General features: G+C 37.4%; 4 protein-coding genes and 1 long non-coding RNA gene across 9 annotated transcripts; 1 reads left to right on the top strand and 4 right to left on the bottom strand.

The window, feature by feature from the left end:
• Nucleotides 1-1285: 1285 nt before the first annotated feature.
• Nucleotides 1286-24665, top strand: LOC130468124 (uncharacterized). Of its 5 annotated transcripts, none has more exons than XR_008928529.1 (6): nt 1286-1539; nt 1635-1704; nt 1787-1872; nt 19907-20183; nt 20260-20524; nt 23835-24665. It is a non-coding gene; the product is annotated as an uncharacterized lncRNA (long non-coding RNA). The 5 variants fall into 5 exon arrangements; XR_008928533.1 differs by lacking the exons at nt 19907-20183; nt 20260-20524; nt 23835-24665 and adding exons at nt 8243-8389; nt 8496-8597; nt 8703-8839 and having other exon boundaries at nt 1293-1539; XR_008928532.1 differs by lacking the exons at nt 19907-20183; nt 20260-20524; nt 23835-24665 and adding exons at nt 8243-8597; nt 8703-8839 and having other exon boundaries at nt 1290-1539.
• On the bottom strand, nt 5600-8247 carry LOC110784251 (agamous-like MADS-box protein AGL61). Its single transcript, XM_056837888.1, has one exon. It carries the CDS (start codon nt 6545-6547, stop codon nt 5678-5680), a length of 870 nt encoding a protein of 289 aa, XP_056693866.1. The 5' UTR covers nt 6548-8247; the 3' UTR covers nt 5600-5677.
• Nucleotides 8911-13036, bottom strand: LOC110800877 (14-3-3 protein 1-like). Its single transcript, XM_022006230.2, has 4 exons — nt 12320-13036; nt 10800-10922; nt 9910-10023; nt 8911-9086 (listed from the first exon to the last, which is right to left on the bottom strand). Exons 1-4 carry the CDS (start codon nt 13019-13021, stop codon nt 9066-9068), a joined length of 960 nt encoding a protein of 319 aa, XP_021861922.2. The 5' UTR covers nt 13022-13036; the 3' UTR covers nt 8911-9065.
• Nucleotides 17404-20574, bottom strand: LOC110800964 (probable receptor-like protein kinase At2g23200). The gene is made up of 2 exons (XM_022006301.2): nt 18308-20574; nt 17404-17966 (listed from the first exon to the last, which is right to left on the bottom strand). The coding sequence occupies exons 1-2, from the start codon at nt 20478-20480 to the stop codon at nt 17647-17649; spliced, it is 2493 nt and encodes an 830-aa protein (XP_021861993.1). The 5' UTR covers nt 20481-20574; the 3' UTR covers nt 17404-17646.
• On the bottom strand, nt 21400-24426 carry LOC110801052 (probable receptor-like protein kinase At5g24010). Its single transcript, XM_022006398.2, has 2 exons — nt 22230-24426; nt 21400-21908 (listed from the first exon to the last, which is right to left on the bottom strand). Exons 1-2 carry the CDS (start codon nt 24424-24426, stop codon nt 21589-21591), a joined length of 2517 nt encoding a protein of 838 aa, XP_021862090.1. The 3' UTR covers nt 21400-21588.
• Nucleotides 24666-25208: the final 543 nt, after the last annotated feature.

Below are 25208 nucleotides of genomic sequence, written 5' to 3'. Positions count from 1 at the left end.
AAGAGATTCAAGACCATTCTACTAGGACTCCTGTACATGCTTTTCGGTAGCCTATCATGACCATTCGACTAACCAAGCAATGACCCGACCTAGTTCTAACCTTTAGGGGTTCTATCCCTACTAGAGGCATTTTGAGAGAGGGATTCCTTTACTATACCCCTCATTTTCAAAGTGTCTACCCCGTTAATCATGACCAGGTTGGTCTATGCGGGATTCCGGCCCGACATAGGATAAACCATTTGATTAGAAATATAGCACATAATATAACGATCACCCCCTTAGGTCTAATAGGTAGTATATCGACATTCAACATTACTAACACTACCTGAACAATATATCCGGTTGTCCGTTAGTACTAAGGGAATTATCTTTTGGTAATGTTGATAAATTACAATTAGTTTTCGAGCTTTCTTGAAAAATTACCGCAAACCTAATTCTTTTTTTCTACATGTTGACATAAAGAATAATCATGCCTCCATTCTATTCTGTACTCGTCAAATGCTCCAACAATCAAAGAGAATTAACATGTAATTATGTGCACATGACTGTTTTATCATCTTGTGTGTGTTGTCCTTATTACGTGTCCCAGTTAAATGATTAGGTGATGCATTTGTTGTTATTAGCCGCACTATTTGAGGTGCTAAGAGAATAATCTATGGGTTGTTTTCATATTGATGAAATGAAATGAAAACAAAGCAACCTCTCTTTTTATTTATATTTTATTTATAATTTTATGGAAAGATATAAAGTCTTCTGTAAACACTGTACCCTAACTTATCTAAAGATATAAAAAAGGAAAATGTATTCTTCCGTTGTCTTGTGCAACCATGCTCATACATATTTGATATCAATCTGACTTCATTGCTTAATTGAAAATAAAGGAGTCTGATCAATTGACTAGGGAGAAAAAAATTACCATTAAGTAAATGTTGTTGATTTTGGCTTATCATTGAAATCTTAAAAGGTTTAGTCTTAATTGGTGAGGGAGCTATGTTATTCAGACTCGGTTTCTAGAGTCGGACACGAGTATGTATTTAAGTGTCTGACTAGGCTAAATTGTGAAATTATTCATGATTTTAGACTAAAATAAAGTGTTGTTCATACCTTAGCTATCCGAGCGTCGAGGATCCGACACGCAGGTAGGTTTTTTTTTTATCATATAGTTACCCTTTTATCATATAGCTACTCGTATGGTAATCAATTAATCATTGGTAAATTAGGATGTTTTATGCTAATAGGGGTAAATTAGGATATAAATCATAATGAATCTGTATTTAGAAACCAACTGTATTCACAAATTTACTATTTAGGTCCCCTCGTTAATTTTGTGGAGCAGTTTTTCAGTTAGTTACGAAACACGCAACAGGCGGAAAATTGTTGCTTAATTAATCCAGTTGAAAAACGAAATAAAAGAGAGTAAAAGTTCTCAATCCATATTTTCCTCTGCAATTCCTACGACACAGAAATGAGAAAAAATGGCGATAATTTTCTACAGAAAGAGGAGAGAGAAAATCACACAGTTCGCTACTCAACATTGAGGTATGCTTCCATAGTTCGATTTCCATACTTCATTCAGCAATTTTTCTTATAATTTCGTTGAATTGTTGAACAATTTGTGCAAACATAATGAACAGGAAGCTGATTGCATAATTATCAAGGGAGAACGGAGAGAGAAAATCACACAGTTGGCTACTCAACAGTGAGGTATGCTTCCATTTCCATATTTAGCAAATTTTCTTACGATTTCGTTGGATTGTTGAATAATTTGTGCAAAAATGATGAACAGGAAGCTGAATTGCATAATTATCAAGGGAGAACGGAGAGAGAAAATGCGTGATCCTGCAATAATAACCTCATTTTGCGGTGCAGCAGGTAATTTTTAGTGTTTTTCAGTTAAAATTTTACAAATTTTCGGCTAATTTTTAAGAATATTTTGTTAAAATGTTATTGATTTCTTGGAATATAATGAGTTGAAGCTAGATTGCGTGTGGTGTGCTAATTATTGACAATTTTGATTGTTAATTGTTTTGCAATTTTTTTCCTTCAAATTTTATTACTCTTGTTAGGGATAATGTTCAAGCAATTAGAACTTAGGTTGAATACTGAGAATTTAGGTTGAATAGTTGGAATTTAGGCTGAATAGTTAGAATTTAGGTTGAGTTTCATGGATGGCGGTATGAACCTATATCAATTGCGCAATCTATGGTGCCTTTTGGGAGCATTGAAGTATTGTGCACGAAATGAATGCGGTCTAGAGACTATGGACTCTAGCTGTATCTATGACTTCAACCAACTGAGTGTTTGGCTTCATAACACAAGACGCCTAGGCTTCTTGAAAAGCTCACATTTCAATATGTATCTAGCAATTTACCGTATTTCCAAAGAAATTAGAGGTAAAGTTCAACATCAAAAGACACAGGTATCAGAAAAATGGATGGAGTATTGCTATGACATTAGAGTTTTTAGAGGTTGGATAGTTATCCTTAATATCAGACATGCTTGGCTTAGTCTCACACGAAAGGAAGCTGGATCATACTTATTTCAAGGGGAATTTGCGATGAATATTAAGAGGAAATTCAATGACCCTGGCCGTGAGGCCGTAAGCTACAAGGGAAGGGGTGTACTTCATGTAGATTGGAAGGTTGTTTGGATGACAAAAACACACGAAATTATACTTAGTGTGAATTCTTATTTCACAAAATGGAAGTTGTTGCGTACTTGGTTTTGATGTTGTTCCAAATCGTCTGAGTTGTGAGTTGTGACAGTATGCATTTTACAATCATGTGTATCTGTATGTATTTTTGCCAATATTATTACATTGGAAGGGTATGATGTTATTAGAGAATTGGATACGAGTCGGCCTTTTCCCGAGAATCGGAGATATTATCCTGCTAATACATTGTCAGTACAGTTCAAAGTAGTTTGAAAGGTTTTGCGAAAATAAATCGGGTAGATAAAAACAGTGCCTTAAGTGGCATTATTGGAGGATACGATGTAGTTGCACTAGATAGCTGGGTTAAAGGTTTCGGTTTTTTTCCTGAGAATCAGAGATGCTACCCTGCTAGTACATTGTCTGTACAGTTCAAAGTACTTTGTAAGGTTTTGGCGAAATAATATGAGTAGATGATTACAAGTCTTGTTTTGCACTACTTGTTTTCCAGCTTTTGACCCTAGTGTAGGCAAGTTTTTGAGGCATTACGTAACTTGATTAGTTTATTTGTTTGGGGCTATCTATATTGGACTGTGTTCTACGAACTGCCTTTTAGGCTGTAAAACATGTGTTCATATTCATGCTTGTCGGAGTTGTGTTTGAGAGAATTTCCTTGAAAGAGGACTCTCAGCAGCCCGGACTTGGTGGTGAGTTAGGATGGGAAAATCAGAAGTGACTATGATCTTCTAAGAAGGAGCATGAATATTGAAACCAGTCAAACTCTAGTCCTTGGTAAGATTTTAGGATGACATTTTTGTATTTCTAGAGGTGACAGGCAAGCTATGCTTTCCTCGTCTGATATGGAACTCCCTATACTCTTCCTAACAGGTGAGAGATAAATTTTATCTGCTTCTACAACTCCGCTCTTTAGTTAGCCTTTTCTTTTAGTCATTATAGGCTTCACTCCTATCATCAGGAGTGTATAAAGACACACCTAGAAGCTGAGGTGCAGGGTGATTTGTGTCAAGCGCCTTTATTAGTCTATGTTAAAGATGGTTGTGTGCCGGCCCGGCCCAGGCATGAAAAAAGCAGGCCCGACATGAGCACGAAGTCGTGGGTCGGCCCGACCTCATTTTTTTTTGAAAAAAGCACGACAATGCATGCTAAATTTAGTCTAATTAGGCTTAGGCACGACGGCTCGTGGGCTTGGGCCATGGTTTGAAACTTTCGGTCCGACCCGGCCCAGCGTAGAATGGGATTGGCGTGGGCCGGACCCGATCAAGCCCACGGCCAGACCTGGCCAGGCCCACAGCCATCTTTAGTCTAGGTGAGGCACTTTCAAAGAGATGCAGGGGAGGGCACTTATGCGCTTCCAAAAGGACGCTGAGTGTTAGAATCCAACCTTCCTTTACTTGTATTTCTCCTTTCTATTGCTTTCTAGGATCTTTCTAATAGTTTTCTAGGCTTTAGGAAGAATTATTATGTTACTGTAATTCCAGTGTTCACTGGGACAATTTAGCTAATTCAAAATAAACCTCTATGAGGGGTATGAACCAATACCTCTCATCAGAAGTTGCCTTTGCTTAATTCATGTGTTGTTGCTAGCCTTTATAGATATTGTGCTGTCGCATGCTTTTAAGCTTTCCAAGACCCATCAAAATCCCTTGCAAAACAGATACACTCTCGTCGTCGGTCCCGCTTGTGCCTGCTGTGCGCACACAAGCGCCCCGATCGACCCTCGACCCTCGCTCTTGTCGCTAATAGGCAAGAGTGCCCATTCTAAGGCAGACATCCGCTCGTGCCCCGAGCCTTGAGATTCACTTTCCGCACAAGGCTTGCGCCCTTGCCGTCCCATAGGCAAGAGCGCGCCGCACGGATCCGGTGTCAAAACACTCGGACCGTGACACTGAGGCGCAGTTCTTACACCCCTCCATCCCCTGGATTTAGTTTATGTGTGCATATGTCTAAACAGAAACAACAACTAACCTTATAGACACAATTTCCTAATGCAAAGTCTAGTTTTCTACTCCAAGTCACCTAAACAGACTTTCCAAGAAATGATTATTGTAATGTACAATTTCTTGGTAATTGTAATCTCCTACATATAGTCAAATTAACTCAAAAATAAATTAGTGGTATAAAATTTTAAACAAACAGATTAATAGATCTTAGAAATCAAGCTTGAATCAAAGTAAGCAAGGAGTCAAAAATATGCTGCAGTCTTGAAATTTGATATGCTGCCTTTTTTTTAAAATCCTGAAATTTGGTATCTGAATTTCATTAAAGTACCCATGCTGTTTTCTTCTGAAATACTAACTCATTTTAACTTAAATCTTTAAGAGTTAACTCTTCATGTAAAGAAGAAGAAGAAAACTCATCTTTAACCCTGCTCCTCTTGCTGTTCAATCTGCCTCACCACCTGACTGATTACTGCTCTCTCATAAGTCTCATTCCCGGATGATCTCTCTAAACACCAAGCCACTATAATTTCTGACTTTTTTCTGTTATTAGTATCTGAAGTATCATAATTATATTTCCCTTGGATAGGCATGAAACCATTCTCATCTTCTGGCTAGCTCATGTAGTATTGTTCTGAACTTCTGTTACTGTTAACCAAACAAGTAGTGTACCTGCCTATATTTATTGTAACATATATGTATGAGCAATAATGCAATCACAAATGAAATACTCCACTAGCTTTGCAACTAAAAAAATAAAATAAATGAAATACTAGCTACAGTTCAAATGATTCAAAAGACATAGTAACATTTCAATACTTTGACAGAAGTTCACTAAACTCGGAATGCAATTATCTAATAATTGACATCCTTATTTAAACATAAATTATGAGCATCAAATACTTTCTGTACCACCAACTGAAATTTGAAGATTTATAGTAATAATAATACTTCTAGTACCTTAGCCTCAATTAGTCAAAAGAAAAGCAAAAGACACCCTTGGCCTTAGAGTTGCACATCACCTAGACTGGTAAAACTACCTTTGTGATCCTCCTTCGCCGACACCTGATTATATTGATTCATCACAGAAAAGTTGCAAACCCCCCATCCTTTTTTGAGACAGATTGGAAAAATGGGTAATATCTTGACCACTTTCTTCCATATTAATTTCATTCATGGACCTAAATTTGAAGCTTTGGGAAACAACATCTGCATTGGCATCCCTATCCTCCATTGCTATGAGATGGTTGCTATTGCTCATCATGATAGGATTCTCAAAATTCTGAATACTAGATTCAAAAGGATTACAACCTAAACTACTTATCTTGTTGTGATTAGTGTCTAATTGATCAAAAACAATACTATTACCTATTTGGCTTGATGAGTATACCAAAGATGTCCTTGTAAGTTCATCGGCTTTCTTGGCAACATTATTCCTAAGTTCCATAAGACAACCCTTAAACTGTTCAAGTTCATTCAACCCCATTTCATTAACATTAGCTTCCTCCCACCAAAATCCACAATCTTCCTTTTTTTTGTAATGATCATTGAACTTCTTTTTCTCATCAATCTTCCTCTTGATCTCCTTATGTTGTCTGTTTTTCTCTTGCAACATTAAATTCAACTCACACTCATCTCGTTCATTTAGACAGCGGGACCCACAAGTTAGGTAACGGTGGATGACACTGTCAGAGTTAGGGTGGCCAAAGCAGAAAAGCTTTCCCCTCTCAGAGAAAGTCAAAATGGCCATTTCCACCCCACATAGTGCACAAAGCTCACTGCCTTTCTTGAATAGCCCTATGCGCCGTTTGGAGAACGTAACGTGTTTCCTATTCGGGTCTGTTATTCTCTCTATAGGGATCTTCCTTCTCCCATTGCTTCGCTTCCTGATTACTACCTCCTTGCTATTATCCCCTGTCTCGTTGTTGTTATTGGCCATTGATGATAGGATATGATGGAAATGAGAGAGGATTGTTTGTTTCGGAGTGAAAATCTTACAATGTCGTTTAATATAATGTATCTCTATTATATAAGGGAACGCCTGAGGCGGCGTCACAAAAATGATTTTCTATTTTACCTTTTAATTAAATCAGAAAAGAAAAAAAACCATTTTATATTACAATATAGAAGGAAATCAATTTAAAAGACATTTGCCAAAATCTCTAAATGTTAAAATTAGGAAAAATATTAATTTACAGAGTAAAAAATAATTAAACAATTAAGTATTATTGTGTGTGCACTTTTAATTTTCAAGCATAAAAAACTAGTCACTTTAGAAAAGATCACGACATAGAATAAGGAGCTTCAGTAATGACTAGTGAGATCCTGCTATTGATTACGTAATATATTTCGTATAGGATTTTTTTTTGAAAAAGATTTGATTACCACAAACTTTCTTTGTAATATCTTGTTTTTAAGTAAAGTTACTTAAGAAAATAATGATTTGATATTTTGATGAGTAGATAGATGAGTAAAAGTAGGGGGTGAATATTTATTTCTTCTTCCTCAGAATTTTGTTAGATGTTTCTATTCTCCTTATAAAGATCAGTAGTCAAAGATATTGGAGGACTCTTCACTCAAATGTGCAACGAGTAGTTGTCTAATTTTTGGTGAAATCTTTGGGAATATTTTGGCGGACTCATTGAGAAATATTGTGGAAATATTTTATATATATTTTACCAATATTTTTTTTTGAAATAAAAAGAAAATTACCTAATATCAAATTATAACCTCCAAAACCCATCACAACAACAATTTCTCATTTTGAACAAATATGAGTCTATGACAAAATTGACAATACTTCGACAAAATGCCTGATTGTAATTGTTGTCAACGAGTTATTATGCTTCACCCTCTTACTCAACTATGAGATTATTCTTGTTGTTTGACATATGCTTAACTTACATAAAACAAAGAGTAACAAATTACAACCTAAAACTCATTAGCAAAGTTTTGGGGCCGAAGAAGACCCTCATACATTCAAAGCTTCTTATATGAGTTCTATTACATAATACAAACTGCTTGCAAGAACCAAGATAAACTACGACGATAGTAGCCTCCTTATCCGTTGGCCGTTGAATGATGGCCTTATCTTGCACAGTCCCATTCCCTTTTCCACTTGTGTTGCGGCTTGGGCAAATAACACCTCGAATACCCCTTAACCTTGTGGAACTTATAAGACGAAGAAAGAGACAGAAGGGTGGTAAAAACACGAACTGGTTGACCCGGTACTGTGAGCAAAAAACTCACACACAAACTGAGCCACTACAGATGACTCCGTACCCAAAAAAAAGGATACTCATAGTCTCTCCCCTTTGACAAGGAGAAACTCACACTAGACAAGCTATGAACCCCAAAAAATTACATTTGGGGAGCTGTCTTCAGATAAACGATTTTTCTTGTTGTTGTTGATGGTAATGGTGATGCATAGGCTTATTTTTTTTGATGATGGTAACGGCGGAGCAATTAACAACTACAAGAATAATTCATACTCCATTACTCCTACTAATCTGGATTTATGCAACCATTAAAACAATTTAAACTAGCAAGTATTAATTTTGATTTAGTTAGCAATTTCATACGACAATTATACCACAATTTTAGGCAAATTAATTACTTCGTTGGGTTGTTGTAGCCACCACAGTTGTTGGTATTGGTTCTGCGGCAACACCGGAGTGAAAGTAGAAGAAGGAGACGAAGGACTTCGGTGGTTGGTTGCAACGGCGACGAGAGGGGTTCAAGATCTCTCTGTTTATCTTTTCAAAAAAACTGGTTTTTTAAGGTATTAAATGACAAAAAATTCAAATACTTATATCTAAATTCAGAATCCAAGTTCATTTTTTACCAAGATTCAAGAATAAATATGTACCTCGGACACCCCATAGCAGGTGATAGATCAGGTAAATCAATATACAGGTTGATCGATCATCAGTGAAGAGAAAATTCTTGAGGTTTAAGCTGCCAGAGAATGCCAAAAGAAAGGAGATAAGGTAAACACGGAGAACTAAGGAAGAGAAAATCCTGAGTTGAAGTTCATCGTCATAACTAGTCAAACATTTTGATTGGAAGATGCTGAATTAAGGTCATGGTTGCAGACATGCGCAGGTGTGAAAAAATTGCGAAAGGGAAAAAAGGTGTGATCATGTAAAATTGACAATCGACGATTGATGTGGATCTCATCTCAACATATGAAGTAGATTCAACCCGCCATCTACCTGGACCTGGGCTTGGTATGTGCCTCTTCAAGGCGAAAAACTTTATCCAAACCTTCTCAAGTTATATCAAGAAGTTAAAAACACCAAATAAAATAACAGAAGATCCATTATAAGGGGTCCAAAATGAAACATAGTTTCATGTGCAATACGTGAATACCATGTAACAAGACGGCAACATCTTCAAACAAGAAACAAAATAATTAACGCAACCTATTAACCACATTCACCAGGGCTTTACGTCTTCTATGATTCGTCCAATTGATCCTGCAGAAATATGGGGAAATGGTTAAACAAACTAGGATACTCAACTCTTATTTAAAGAATCAAATTATTAGCATGACAAAATGACTGCCCGATGAAATAATAGACTACGGAGTACTCCCTCTATCCCAGATTAAAGATGGACGTGGGTCGGGCTTCGGGCCGAGCCCATGGACGGTGTGTCTAAACGGCAAGGCCCATGCGAAACCCACATTGTATCAGGCCGGGCCAAACATTTCAAAACTGGACCCATGCCCACGGGCTTTTGTGGCAGCTAAGCCTCTACTAAATTTAGAGTGCTGTGTCGAGTCGTGCCTTGTCGTGCTTTTTCCAAAAAATGTAGCTCAGGCCCGGCCCACGACTTCGTGCGGGGACGTGCTTTTTTCATGCCCGTGCCCAGGCAGGGCTTTTTCCGGGTTGGGTCAGGTCGGGCCGGGTCACGACCATCTTTATCCCAAATTAGTTTTGACATTTATCAGCGCACAAAGTTTTAGGAGATAATTTGTTGTTATTTGGTTATCAAATACGAAATATTGTTTTATTAGAAAAGTAGATGTGAAAAAGTATGGTGTACATAGTTTTTTTTAATTGAATATGAGGGTGTGGGCCCTATCGTTTTGGCAGTGGGAAGAGAGAGGTATTAAATAATGTGGGGGTATTTTCATAAAATAGAAGTGTAAAAATTTAATGTGGGACAAATGAAAATATAAAGTGTAAAAAAACTAATCTGAGACGGAGGGAGTAATATATAAGAGTATAACCAATTATGAAGTTCATTATTTTCTAGAATGCATGTGAATTTGGACTTTAGCATAGCTGTACAGACCTGGTCTGATGTCCACAAGGTGAGGTTGTCTCTCAGAAGTTGCATGATCAGAGTGCTGTCCTTGTAAGATTCTTCACCCAATGTATCCAGCTCTGCTATGGCTTCCTCAAATGCCTGTCATTATAATTATAAATTAGCAAATTGTTAGTGGACAACCTACCACATGAAAGCTGCCAACTTGAAAGTACACAATATGAATGAAAAGGTATATTTATATAACAAAGTTGATTGAAGGAACACACACAAGCTTAATATTTGCTGGAGATACATTCAGGTAAATCGCCACTTTATATTGCTTAATATAAGATGAACTTCTAAATTCTAAAACTGTATATCGAATCACTTTCTGCACAATTGGCTCCTTCCATTTGGTGAATTAATGATGATCATGACACGCAAAGAATTCCAGGTCGTAGAGAATAATACATTCGAGGTTGTTAATTCAACAAGTCTAGCAACTCCGCAAACAAATCCCACATAAACATTTCATAGACAAATAAACAGAACATGAATCTCAATAAGTTAAAAGCTCTTTTCATGTCATGAAATCAGAAACTTTGGCATGTTCCTCCATACTAGTAGTCTGTAGTACCGGATGCAAAATGAACCTATACAACTTCATTTACATAGAAAATAACCAGCTAATGGAAAGCACAATACCATCTTGACAGCAAAAAATCAGAAACTACACTCAATGTTATATAATTTGCAGTTACAGAAATGTGGGAATGGGAGGGAAGCATGTTCAACTTATATTCATATGAAGTTCTGAACTTCTAATCGTAAGCAGTCTAGGCAATCTTGGGTACTTTGACCATTAAAGAAGGACTCACAAATGATGCAAGAAAACAAATATTAGAGTTATATACAACTGAGTTGGGCTTGATTACCTGTTTGGCCATACTACAAGCTTTATCAGCAGCATTGAGTATCTCATAGTAGAACACTGAGAAGTTGAGAGCAAGACCCAATCTGATGGGATGTGTTGGTGGCAAATCAGTAACAGCAATTTCCTGAAAAACAAATGAAAAAATTATAAGGTACACTAAACTCCAAACTTACTAGTTAGTAGTTACTACTACAAAATTATGTCTAAGCCGAAACCACTCAGGTTGAAATACAAGAGAAACTTAGCCACAGGAAATCCACACTGCCTAGTTCAGATTGTATCTTCAGAAGCAATCTCTAGAGTCCCAATGTCAGGATGCGATCACAGTTATTATTTATAAATATAAAACTGCAAATTTCGACTATTGAAATGTGTCAACAGACGGGAATCTAAGATCAAAACAACATAAACCAGTCGCAAAGGTAAATCACATATCATAATTCTACAAACCCCTGAAATTTATACAATGCAGAGATTAATTTGACATGTGCAAGACAAATCTGTCAAGCCGAAACCAAAGGAAACTATTTCTCCTACTGGTTAAGTTTCCTTTTCATGGTTTTTGCATGCTCTTTGACAGATCTAAAGTGTCAAGGCTATCATGGTAACAAGCACCGTCCATAACATCAAAATCCTCCACATCGGCTTCTAGCTGATCTTAATAAAGACAAACAGCTAAACTAGTGTGAGCCTTGAAATTAAACTCTATTCAAATTACACCAACTATTCCAGAAAAGAAAAAATCAAACCTATTCCTTAATACTAACTCACTTTATCATGTTCCCCGTTCTAAATGAAACGAGCCTAAACCACTAATCGAGCAATATTTGGGGTAAATCGGGTAATAGGTACCGAAACAAGCGACACTTCGGTAATTGATACCGAAACCAGCCATCAAGTTAAACTCCATTCAATTCTAGAAAAGCAAAAATCCAGTCCAAATCCTCAATAGTACCTCTCTCCATCCTACCTCTCATGACATTCCAACTTCCAAGTCAAGATTGAAAGTCACTCTCAAATCCATCAATTCAAGCTATTCTTCTTCTCTCATTCTCGTTTCAAGCTTCATCTACAACAATCCGACTACAAATCGTATGCACAACACATCAATATTTATATCATACTGCATGAATCTTTTCAAATATCCAAAAATCAAACAGGCATATTCAATCATCAAATCTCAAGTCACTCCATCAATATATTCTGTTAGTATTAACCACTTATGCTGCCACTACTAACTCGAATTTCAGTGATTCTTCCACACATCAGCATACACTGTTATAGAGTACCAAAATCAGAGTAATAACTCGAATCTCTATGATTCTTCCACATATCAGCATATTCAGTACTAAAATCAGATATTTGATGAATCTCACATAAAAAATCCAAGTCACACTTTTAATTTAAATAATTAGGTCAAAATTTAAACCAACAGATCTCCGCAAAACTGAATCCATACCTTAATTAAAACAACAAAATCAAGGAAATCGAAGAAAATCAAAAGGAGAAAAGCACACAAACCTGAGCATTTTTGTAAGCTTCCATAGTATCCTCAGCAGCAGATTTCCTCTCCTCACCAGACTTAAACTCAGCTAAATAACGATGATAATCTCCCTTCATCTTCAAATAGAACACTCTGGACTCACTCACAGAAGCAGTAGGAATGAGGTTGGAGTCCAGAATCTTGAGAATACAAGCGCAAATGTCAGAGAGCTCAGATTCAACTTTTGTGCGGTAGTCTCTGACCAAAACGACATGGTCGTCGTTCTTGCGACCTTCTTCTTTCTGCTCAATGGAGGAGACGATGCGCCAAGCGGCGCGGAGAGATCCGATCACGTTTTTGTAGGCGACGGAGAGGAGGTTTCTCTCTTCCACTGTGAGTTCGCCGCCGGAAGAAGTGGTGGTGACGACGAGCTTGTCCATGAATTTCGCCATTTCTTCGTAGCGTTCGGCTTGTTCGGCGAGCTTCGCCATGTAGACGTACTGGTCTCTGGTTAGGTTGTCGGGAATCGCCATTGTTGCGGAGGTCGGGAAGGGGAGGAGAGAGAAAATGGGGGGTCTTTTGGGGGGAAATTGACAAAGGCGAGAAAAAAGGGGGGCGAGAGTGGAAGGGGGGATGGTTTTGGTTTTGTGAGGGAGGAAAGTCTTGATTTGTGGGCCACTTTGGAGTTTGAGCCTCGGAGTGGAGAAAAAAATTAAAAAGTCGCTAACATTTGTTTTCATTGCTAGAAATAAAATGGGGTAAGTGAATTGTGAAAATAGTGCGAGGATTAAGGGACGGAGGGAGTATTATAAACGGATTATGGTTCTTAACCAATAGACATGGATGAACAAGTAACAAGTTTTTTGTATCGTCTCAGACTATGTTCTGTTCAAATTATTTTGAATTGTTTCAGACAAAATAAGTTTATAAGTTCAGTTTAGAAAAAAAATAACACATAAATAGGTTTCACAAATTCTTATTTACAATGGGTGTACAATAAATATTGTATACCGGAGTAAAAGTTAAGCTTATATATGTAAAAGTTATGTATTTTTTAGTGATAATTTTTTTAATTTTAGTAAAACTTATTTCTTTAAAATGACAAATAATGTATAAAATTAATCATTTAACCTTTTAAAAAGTTTATCTGTCAACTTTTTTATTATTAATATAAAAGTTAATCAAAACTAGGTTAAAGTTACAAAAAATTGGGTAAAAGTTATCTTGGTGTACAATAAATTTATTGTACACCTAGTGCGCGCAAGACCTTTTGAATAAGTTTATGCAGTCAAATTAAGTTTTTTTCAAGATAAAATAAGTTCAAGTAAGTTCAGTTAGACTCATATTATATAAATTCATACAAAATAAGGCGAATATAATGGAGCCTTGACATACAAATTAAGTTTTTTCAAGATAAAATAAGTTAAGTTCAATTAAATTCAGATTATATAAATTTACACAAAATAAAACGAATAGAACAGAGCCCTTGTATAGTTGAGAAGTTTGCTGTTCAATTCCACTTTCCAACAACAAATTTAGGGTTCAATTCCATTAAAGACACTTTTGGGGGAGGGATTCTCCGTAGGGTGAGTTTATCCCTCATATTCAACCTCAAACTACAGATTTTGCTACATCACATTTTCACTGATTTTTACATATTTTTTCATTATCCAGACTCACACAAGACTCTTCCCACTCAAACTCATGTAAACTCCAAAAAAAATAAGTAGGATAAAGTGTAATAATGTGTAAATATTTGATTTGGTTGGAGAAAAAAATGGAGTCTTAGTGGAGCCTTGGATTTTCGGACCTCCACCAGACTTGACACGGTAGATTCCATTTCACACTAGCGATAATCTCACCCTTACCATTCCCTGCAACTTTCTTACCCCGATTTACGGTAATATTATTGTGAAGCATGACTTATTAGACGTAAAGTAAAAAGTTAATGTTATTCTCTATAAAAATTACCCTTATTCTCCATAAAAATTACAAAAGTTATCCAAATAAAACTATAAAGTTACCCTTATTATTTACGATTTCGATTCCAACGAAGCTCGAGTTTGATTTTACTTACTCTGTCCCTGTTGCAACTTGCAACTGCTTTAGAAATTCATTTTTTTTGGGTAACAAGGGGAATGGATGAGGTGAGAGGTTAAAGCTAAAATGCAGGAGTAGAAGAAAAAGAGAGAGCTTCAATTTTTAAGATGTTTGTGATAAAAATAACGATCTATAATCAAGATTTTGTTTAATTCAACTTATTTTCCCGTACAAAGTCTAACTTATCTGTCTTAATATATCTTATATGAAAGTGTTTGAAAATATTATGCTGAACTTATTCTATACTTTGTCTAAATTTTTTATTTTTTTATTTTTTTTGTATTGCCTGAAATTCTAAAAGAATGGGTGGATAAGTCAAAATAAGTTAAAACGGAACCGGACCTAATTAACCGGCAAAGTGGCAAACAACCCCTCCGGCCCTCCCCTCCGAGTCCGGATCCTCTAGAGTTTTAATAAAACTCTACAAGGTAGAGTTGTATTTAAACCATTCATTTTATAATCAATGACTCATATTCGTGGAAATGAAAAATCAGTAAGTGAATATTAATGAGAAAAAATAAGGGGGATTTTAGAAAAATAATATATGAGCCATTGATTTTTCATCAAATGGACAATATTGCTCAAACTCTACCATTTTAGAACTCTTAGAGGATCCAAAGCCCCCTCTCCTGTCACTTTCGCAAAATCCAGAACTTTCGGGGAATGGCGGAAACTGGAATGTAAGTCTCTACCTATTTTCATCTTCTTCTTCTAACTTGCAACATAAATTCCGTTCTGTTCATGCACAAAAATTCCCCATTCTCTTTTCGCTTATTGCATTTTTATTACATATAACATAATAATTTTATGTTATTGTTTTTGGATAATCTGCTCCTGATTTTTTTTTGGGTACTAAATTTGAGTTTTTAATTGTGGTGGACGGAGGATAATCAGGATATTGATTTGCTCTAACTACAGTAGTCGAGTAGAGTAGTACTCGCAAGTCCCAAGAGCTTATTCAATTTTGACGTTTTGGACTTGGAACTATTTAGGGTTATAACTTCCTCCACTGTAATAGGCCACATTTGATTTTTGTAAGAAATTGAAATATCGTAATTTATACATTTGTTGAAAAAAAAATCTGATTATGATACCATAAGTCAAATCCTAGAAAAAAGGTAGAGTTATACATAAAATTCATGATTCAAGCTACTTCATACTTCCTCCATCCCCAGTTTAGGACTAGTTACACTACTTTGACTTTGTGCATTGTATTAACTTTGATTCTCCTTTTCCAAATATATAAAAAATAAATGTTATCATATAAAGTTTGTTGGATTAATCGTACGGTCTACTTTTCAAATCATAAAAGAAGAATTATTTTTACTAATAGATAATTAAAGATATTAACGGTCAAAGTTTTACATTGGCAAACGCGAAAGTCAAAGTGGTATTACATATGAGAGGGTTCTATATATTGGATAGGAACATCCCAAAATAGAATTGGGGCCTATTAAAGTGGGACGGAAGGACGGAGGGAGAGGGATCTATTGGATAGGGACATCCCAGAATAGAATTGTGGCCTGTTAAAGTGGGATGGAAGGACCGAGGGAGTAGCAATGTAGCATGGATATTGACACTTAACATTTACTTTAGCTTAGCTGCTTGTCATGAGAAACAGAATATGATGATATTGGTTTCATGCAGTGGAGAAATTTGGATTAATATGATCTTTATAGGGTTCGAAGGAATAGGGGGCGCCTTGGCTACAATTTTAGCACTATGGCTGCATCCCCATATGGTTAACCTTAGCTGTATACTTTGCACGATTGGTTTACTCAACTCTCGCCAAAACACGATAGTTTATCTGCTGGCAATGTTACTAGGAGAGCTTAAATTTGAGCAAATGATAAGCAGACTGTTTGATAGGTGTATAACTGTATATACTATTCTAAAGTGGAGCTGTAATTGATATTTGGAGTCTTAGAGATAAATATCACACTGGAAAAAGATACTATGGAGAAGACGATTGAAATTAATGGGACTGGGTGTTTCGAATTTCTAGGTTGATGTACAAGTTCTAGAAAAACAAGTAATTATAGTGGTGACTTACTAATCTGTTGAGTAGGGTTTTTAGAAATCCTGTCTTGCCTTCTTCTTCTGCCTGCCTGAAGCAAAATGGAAGTTAAAACATGTTCTTAGGATCACACTCTTGTGTTATCAAATTTCATAGCCGAAACTAAGCTTTATTTCTTTCCTCGATCTGTATAGGAGAGTTTTGTGTTTTTTAAGATCACTGATTCAGTTTATCGAATGTAAAAGAGTCAGTAATGAGGAAGTAGATATGACTGAAGAGTCAGTAATGGTAGAAACATAGCCTTTATAGGCCATGCGTTGAGCAGGCGAATCATGAGCAAAATCTTCTGATCTTCTGAAAATTGCTGTTGTTTAAATCAATAGGAGTTCATGGAGTATCTCATCTTAAAGAGCCTAAGCTAAGTTGTCAAACTCAAACATATAAAATATCTGGCAAAGTTGGTCAGAACTTGTAGTTATAGGAGACTGAGGGTTGCTTAAAACTCTGTGTTCAAGGTTTTTTTTTTTTGTTGCAGTTGATACTGCTGGTGAGTTCCTGAGAAACACTAAGCAGTGCATTTTGTTATCAGTATATATCTGAAAATATAAGGCAAAAAAATCACCATTTTCCCCTTAAAGACAACTTCCAATATAATCATAGCATTGTATCTGCAACAACCAACAGTTGGGGAAGTGCCAAAAAGATGACAAAAGGGATATTTAAGCTAGCTACCTTCTATTTAGGAACAACATTCTCTGCTTATTGAAGGCTATTTTAATTCCCAAACTTCTCGTTCAGAAAGAAATGGAGATAACTATATAAGGTACTCCCTCTGTTATTTATGTTTGGTATCATGCCCGTGATTTAACAAATAATTTATATGGATTGAGATACTTTATTTATTTAGTTAAACAATGCAAATTGCGTTTATTTATAACTTTTCACTTTTATAAAAATATGACATTGGGAAAATCTGAAATTTTTTAATGCCCCAATGGAAATGTGTGAGAAATTAACTGGCCAATGGATTTAATTGGTTAAAATAATCTTTAGGCACAACTTTTGGCAGAACAAAATGGATAATATAAAAGGAAGATTCTCAATGTAAAGAACAAAATGGGACGCCCTAAACGGAATACATAAAGAAGAAAATGGGACGGAGGGAGTATCAGTTATGAGCTGAAGCTTGGAAATCTGGAAGTAAACAGTCACCTTGAAGGCTTGAAGTCTTGAACAATTTGATATTATCTATCTCGCAGTGCCATCATCAAATGCCAACTGCGAGAATACTTCTCCAGTATTACTAGTGTCTAATAACTCATCGTCATATTCGTCATCAGCAATGCTCTGAGAAGGAAAGCGCCGTACAGCTGGTAATGGCATGTTCAAGGAAACATCTGTGATGGTATCATCTAACAGCACTCTTTCAGAAGCCGCTTTCTGAAGCTGTAGGGCGTATTCCAAACCCCAACATACGTCCGACATTGGAGGTCTCTCCGATGCATCTTTTTTCAAACATCTTTCTGTTATCTCACAGAACTTCTTCAGGGAATTAGGGTCGATGTCACCTGCGATTAAAGATGGTTGTAGGTCAGGAGCACAAAGTCGTGGCCCGGGCCTGGGTCGCATTTTTTTTTTGTAAAAGCACGACAAGGCACGGCATGACTCGACCCGACAAAACAAGCTAAATTTAGTATAATTAGTCTTAGGCCCGACGGCGCGACAGACAACTGCTCCTAAGATGTGTGGGTCAGGAGCATGAAGCCGTGGGCTGGGCTGGGCCTTTTTTTTTTTGGAAAAAGCACGACAAAGCACATCACGACTCGACAAAGCACGCTAAGTTTAGTAAAATTAGGCATAGGCCCGACCTGACGACCCGTGGGCTCGTCCGGCCCGCAGCTATCTTTACCTGCGATCAGTGGATCGATTATTGTCTCAAGCTGTCCCCTTTCATAGCACGCCATTGCCCAATCAGCTAAATTGACTTGCTTCTTCGGCAGTGACGGATCTAAAGCAGGTCTTGCACAGAGTACTTCAAAAAGAACCACACCAAAAGCATACACATCAGATTTTTCTGTCAGCTGCAGGCATATAGCATACTCTGGATCTAGATAACCAAAAGTTCCCTTCACATCTGATACACTTACATGAGTTTCTTCCAAATACCCCGATCTTGATAGCCCAAAATCAGCAACCTTAGCCACATAATTGTCATCAAGCAATATATTCGTGGATTTTACATCACGATGAATGATTCCCTTGTTTGTACCAGTGTGAAGGTACTGAATACCCTTTGCAGCCTCTATGCAGATCTGTACCCTTTGTTGCCAAGTCAGCATTCCTCGGGTAGATGAACTGGTACCCTCTTTAGAGTCATACAGGTGATATCTTAGTGTCCCTTTTGCCATAAACTCGTAAACCAGTATCATCTCACCATTCTCACTGCAGTAACCTATCAAGGAAACAAGATGACGGTGGCGAATTGTTGACAGAATCATGATTTCTGTCTGAAATTCGGCTACTCCTTGCCCATGATCTAGGCTGCCTCGTTTCACTGCCACTATTATCCCGTTTTTCAGCGTGCCTTTGTATACCTTCCCAAACCCACCTTCACCAATGATTAAACTTGCATCAAAATTGTTAGTTACTCGTTGAATCTCAATTAAGGGTATCCTTAAACCTAACTGTAGGTTCTGAAAAGTTGTTGCATGGGAAGATGAGGTTTCTGAGCCCCTGTTGTGAGAACTTGTTCCACCATGCAGTGGTAAATTTCCCCATTCAAATGATTCAGTACGATTCTTTCTCCTCTTTCTCAGACAAAGACAGACAAGAATAGTTGCCAGAACTACTGTCAAGGCAACTACAGATGCAGATGCAACCAAACTGACTAATACTATGAGCTTTCGGTGTGAATCATTACCTAACCGGGGTTCTGAAGCAGTTTCATTCTTCACCTGCATAATTTCCACCCCATTCAAGAAAAGAAAATTATTATTTTCTGATGTTGCATTGTTTGGTCCTACACTTATGTTCAGAAACTCTAGATCATCTGACTCTACAACATAATCCTTGTGAAAAGGAGAATTCAGTTCGACTTCCAATGGATCTATCACCTGACTAAAATCTCTATAAATGTATAATCTAAAAGTATCAAGGACACCTGAAGAACTTAGGAGATCACAGAAATGCACCCGAACAAAGTACTGAGTGCCTTTCTTCACACTGAACTTCCAAGTAAGGTTGGTAATCTTGGCAGAAGCTTTTAATGTTTTTGCCGTCTCGTAAACAGCGGGTGGAGCATCATCATCTGGGTTTGTTGAACCCAGATGATCTTTACTTGTATTTTGTGCATCACTCTTGTTGATGAGATACGTATCATCTTCCTCCCAAGTCCTCCAAAGGGTGTGATCACTTGATGATTTTACCTCCCTACCTCCAACATTAATCCTGTAAATTGTTTCAAGAGCTATAGTGTTTTGACCCTTGTACTCTCTCATGCTTCCTGCAGGTGTTACAGAAGGTCGAACTCTACTTTTTGTGATGTTTGAAGTTGTGGATAACACTTCTATGGCATTGATAAAAGCTGAAGCTGATGGATTGGGGAAAAAATAAATTTTAAAGCTCCTTGTTTGGTTGACTCTGAGGATGAACTCCTTGATTGTTGAAGAATTTCTTGATATATTCCCAAGGCTGAATCCAGGCAGCAGCATATGCCCAGATGCCGAGACATTGAATTTTGCATTAGCAAGTAAAGAAGAGAAAGCATAGAAATGTAATCTTACAAAGTAAGTGTCGAATTCTGGTGCCAAGTTAAAATCATAGGTTGACGGTTTTGTGAAAACTCTTGCTGTCTTGTACAAGAGTTCAGACGGGTCTGCTGACGAGGCGACACGGCTCCTGTGACGAGAGAAGGTGACTGCATCTTCTCCGACAAATGTTTGGCCGGTGGTGGTGGAGGCAGCGGTGGAGGAGGAGCCGCAGTTGATCAAGTGCCTCACATCAGCCGTGCAAGGTGAGGAGGAGAAGAGGAGAAGGGGAAGGAAAAGAGAAGCTGCTGCAGTGTGGAAGTGAAGCAACATCATGGTGGGATGAAAGAGGGGAGTTTGATCACATCTCACTGTAGAAGGTCAGTTTACGTTTTGAATGGTAATTATTTGGTAGTAAAATGCAAGTATGATTCATTTGTTTGGACTTGTTGGGTGACTTCAGTTGACTTGAAAAGTAGTATAGTACTGTCTTCTTGCTAAGTTTTAAAGAATTGTGTGATGGTCTTTAAGCCGCCACAGTTTTAGGTTGTTGTCGTTTTTATTAAAACAACAAAGCCATAGCATTCATGGTCCTCTACCCCCCTAGTGGGCGGGCCGCCTGAACCGTTAAAAATATCTAGCTAAGGCCCCGACTAGTTCACCTTATTTCTTCTGAGTCCTGATTTGATATGGTTAGGTTTGGTCTGATTGATTGAACCTTATTTTTTCTGATATGAACTTGTTTTTTCTGATCTGGTGTGATCTGAAATAGTAATAAGGTCCTGAAATACGGTGACCTAAACATGGCCTAAGAGTCTAAGACCCTTCTCTGTTTTCTGGGAACTTCCTTGCATTAGCATAAGAATTAAGATGTGTAGAACAATTTTTAACTTTTTTTGTATACCATGTTTATTATCAGCCTCATAAGTGGATAATAGAGACATAATGACCATTTATGGTGCAAAGAAAATAGGCCAGACAGGCAGACATCCATAATTTTCTATATAATTTCCTGCTGTCACACAATTATAACAGTGATAGACCTAACAGTAACATACATTCTTGGAATTTTTTTTCTTCTTTGAAATTGTGAATTTTAATTCCTTAATTCTTAGCTTCTTCTTTTGAGGATATTAACACAATGCGAACTGGAATTCGACTCATCTATCATTATTCATTAAGTAATACTGCATTTCACATAACTTGTAACAGGAATTAGATTTTAAGCATATTCAACCAATCCCAAACCCGACTCTTTTTTTTCCAAAGTGCCAGCTTTATTATACAAAAAAATAAAATAAATGAATTCATTTTGAGCATTATTTGTTCATGCAAGATAACTTGAAAAAGAAACTTAAGCTAGTTACTTCTACTTAGAGTAGTAATAATTAGTTAATTACTACTTGCTGAGAGAATTTTTCTCCCACCTTAATCAACATCATTATCATCTCCCATTGCCACCATCAAATGCAAGCTGCGAGAATACTTCTTGAGTACCAGTGTTAAATGAGCCATTATCGTCATATTCGTAATCAGCAATGCTCTGAGAAGGAAAACGCCGAACAGCTGGTAACGGCATGTTCAAGGAAACATCAGTGATGGTATCGTCTAACGGCACTTCTTCAGAAGCCGCTTTCTGAAGCTGCAGTGTGTATTCCAGATTCCAACATACATCTGACATTGGAGGTCTTTCTGATGGATCTTTTTTCAAACACCTCTCAGCTGTCTCACAGAACTTCTTCAAGGAATTCGGGTTGATTTCACCTGCGATTAAAGATGGTTGTGGGTCAGGAGCACGAAGTCGTGGGCCGGGCCTGAGCCGCATTTTTTTGGAAAAGGCACGACAAGGCACGATAGGACAAAAAACGCTAAATTTAGTAAAAGTAGGCTTAGACACGACGGTCCGGCCCGACACGACGACCCATGGGTTAGGTGCACGAAGTCGTGGGCCGGGCCCGGGTCACATATTTTTTTTGGAAAAAGCACGACAAGGCACAAACGACAAATCACGCTAAATTTAGTAAAATTAGGCTTAAGCCCGACGGCCCGTAAGCTCGGCCCGCCCCGCCCCACAACCATCTTTACCTGCGATCAGTGGATCGATTATTGTCTGAAGCTGTCCCCTTCCATAGCACGCCATTGCCCAATCAGCTAAATTGACTTGCTCCTTCGGAAGTGACTGATCTATAACAGCTCTTGCACAAAGTACTTCAAGAAGAAGCACCCCGAAAGAGTAAACATCAGATTTTTCCGTCAGCTGCAGACAGATGAAATACTCTGGATCTAGATACCCAAGAGTTCCCTTCACAGCTGATATACTGACATGAGTTTCTTCCAAATATCCCGATCTCGATAACCCGAAATCTGCAACTTTAGCCACAAAATTTTCATCAAGCAATATATTCGTGGATTTTACATCGCGATGAATGATTCCCTTGCTTGTACCAGTGTGAAGGTACTGAATACCCTTTGCAGCTCCTATACATATCTCTACCCTTTGTTTCCATGACAGCATCATCCCTTTGGAAGAAGATGAACTGCTTTCTGAGTTTTCATAAAGGTGGTTTCTTAGGGTACCCTTTTCCATGAACTCATAAACCAGTATCATCTCCTCATTTTCATAGCAGTAACCCATCAAGGAAACAAGATGACGGTGGCGAATCGTTGATAAAATCATAATCTCTGTTTGGAATTCTTGTATTCCTTGTCCATGATCAGAACTTCCTCTCTTTACTGCAACTTTTACCCCGCTTCTCAGTGTTCCTTTGTACACCTTCCCGAACCCGCCTTCTCCGATGATCAAATCTGGGTCGAAATTGTTCGTTAATCGTTGAATTTCAACAAAGGGTATCTTCAAACCCAATTGCAGATTCTGTAAAGTTGAGGCATGGGAAGATGCAGTTTCTGAGTTCCTGTTGCGAGAACTTAATGGCAAAACCTCCCATTCAGGCAGTTCAGCAGACTTTTTCCTATTCCTTTTCTGTTGAAGCAAGAAAACAACTGCCAAAACTACCATAACTGCAACTATGGATGCAACCAAGCTGATTACAAGAACTAGACGGGACGGGGACCCACTGTCAACTCGAGGCTCAACAGCAGTTTCATCCTTCACCTGCATAATTTCTAACCCATTCAGGAAAAGATAAGTCCTACTTACTGATGCATTATTTGGTCCTACACTAATGTTCAGGAACCCTAAATCACCACTCTCAACAACATAATCCTTGTAAAACGGATTATCAATCCCGGTAATATCTAACGGATCAATCACCTCACTAAAATTACTGTAAATGTAGAAGGTAAAATTATAAATTCCAATTGCATCACTTATAATATCACAAAGATGAACCCGAACAAAGTACCGTGTTCTTTTCTTCACACTGAATTGCCAAGTAAGGTTAGGAATCATCAAGGTAGAACTTAAAGGAGTTTTTAGTATTTTCGCGGTCCCATAAACTGACGGTGGAGCATCATCTCTTGTAGCTTCACCAGGAACATAGTTAATACTACTGGTTCTATCAGCTGCATTTTCTGCATCACCTTTGTTTATGAGATACTCATCATCTGGAATCCAATTTCTCCAAAGATTGTAACTTGATGGTTTTACCTCTTCACCCCCAACATTAATCCTGTAAAATGTTTCCAGAATTTCTGATTTTTTACCCCTGTAATTTCCCAATCTTCCTGCAGGTGTTACAAGAGGACTAGTACTAACACCCTCTGTAATGTTTGAAGTTGTGTTGAAGATTTCTATCGCATTAACGAAAGCTATAGATGACGATGAACTTGGCACGAAATAGATTCTGAACTTCTGTTTAACATTACTTATTGTGAGGATGAACTCCTTAGTATTGGTTGAACAATCTGTAACATTGTTCCTAACAGGGGTGAATTCAGGTAACAGCATAATTCCTGATGCTGAAACATTGAATTTTGCAGCAGAAAGTGAAGAAGAGAAGGGACAGAAATGTAAGCGCAGAAAATAAGTGCCGGTTTGTGTGATGTCAAAGTCATAACTTGATGGTTTGTTGAAAACTCTTGCTGTTTGGTACAAGGATTCTGATTGGTTGGTGTCTTTGACGGCTTTGGTTCCGTGACCCGAGAAGCGGACTTTGTCGGTGTTTTTGTCGCCGACAAAGGTTTGGCCGGTGGTGGTGGTGGCGGCGGCGGCGGTGGAGCCGCAGTTGATGAAGTAAGGTGGTTGAGCAGTGATAGTATAAGCTGAGGAGAAGAGGAGAAGAGGAAGTAAGATTTGGAAGAGTGAGAAATGAATGAGTTCCATGGAAGGATGGATGAGGGGAGTTTGATCAGCTCATTTTGATTTCTGTATTTCTGTGGTTGTGGATTGGTGAGAAATTGCAATTATTTTTGAAGAGGACTGCATAACTAACACTTTTGTTTGTGTTGACTTTTGTTGACTTGGAAGTTAGTTAATTTGTACAACTACTTACTGTAAGTCTGTAACCATGTTTTAAGAATTATGTAATGAAAAGGTGAAAAACAGTCGTAGTCAGTGGCAAATACAGAAATTATGTGTAACGGGTACACGGGTCACTATTTAATAACGACTGAAAATTCAACTAAAATTTAGTATTTTTTTCTTTAACAAAATGAAACTTGACCAAAATTAAGCTACTTTGTATTTTATTTATTTTGCAAAGTGCGGTTACGTGACCCAACTTCTCATGCATTGAAATTGAATCAACCAATGGTCGTAGTTGAATTTTCTCTTTATTAGCCGTCATAGTAGAAAAACCTTCTCTAAGAAAAAAAAATCTAATTTTTCAAAGAAATTGAGTAAAACCAATGCCAAGTTCGTCTTTTTTGGAATTTTTAGTTAAGGACATAATTAATGGTTCTAGAGAAAGGTCAAATTTTAACCTATTGAATCTAGAAAGTAATATACTATAGAGTGTTTTGGAAGGACTTAAAACAAAAGGCTTATTCTTTAACAGGCTACTATTATCTTTAAAATAAATAAATAGAAGTTTTTTGTTAAATTATTAATTGTAGGGCCTTAAATAATAATACAAGTAGAAGTTAGTAGGAGGCTAGGAGCACATC

Source organism: Spinacia oleracea, chromosome 2 (assembly GCF_020520425.1).
Source record: "Spinacia oleracea cultivar Varoflay chromosome 2, BTI_SOV_V1, whole genome shotgun sequence".
Lineage (NCBI taxonomy): Eukaryota > Viridiplantae > Streptophyta > Magnoliopsida > Caryophyllales > Amaranthaceae > Spinacia > Spinacia oleracea.
Note: the sequence above shows the minus strand (reverse complement) of the source record. Positions and strands in the feature narration are given on the sequence as shown.

Coding starts and splice junctions, on each gene's coding strand:
- LOC110800964 (XM_022006301.2), bottom strand. CDS start 20,480: ATGATGTTGCTTCACTTCCACACTGCAGCAGCTTCTCTTTTCCTTCCC. Junction 17,967..18,307: donor AATCGATCCACTGATCGCAG/GTAAAGATAGCT, acceptor CTTTAATCGCAG/GTGACATCGACCCTAATTCC.
- LOC110784251 (XM_056837888.1), bottom strand. CDS start 6,547: ATGGCCAATAACAACAACGAGACAGGGGATAATAGCAAGGAGGTAGTA.
- LOC110800877 (XM_022006230.2), bottom strand. CDS start 13,021: ATGAAAACAAATGTTAGCGACTTTTTAATTTTTTTCTCCACTCCGAGG. Junction 10,923..12,319: donor AAGCTTACAAAAATGCTCAG/GTTTGTGTGCTT, acceptor TTTGTTTTTCAG/GAAATTGCTGTTACTGATTT. Junction 10,024..10,799: donor CTTGTAGTATGGCCAAACAG/GTAATCAAGCCC, acceptor TTATAATGACAG/GCATTTGAGGAAGCCATAGC.
- LOC110801052 (XM_022006398.2), bottom strand. CDS start 24,426: ATGGAACTCATTCATTTCTCACTCTTCCAAATCTTACTTCCTCTTCTC. Junction 21,909..22,229: donor AATCGATCCACTGATCGCAG/GTAAAGATGGTT, acceptor CTTTAATCGCAG/GTGAAATCAACCCGAATTCC.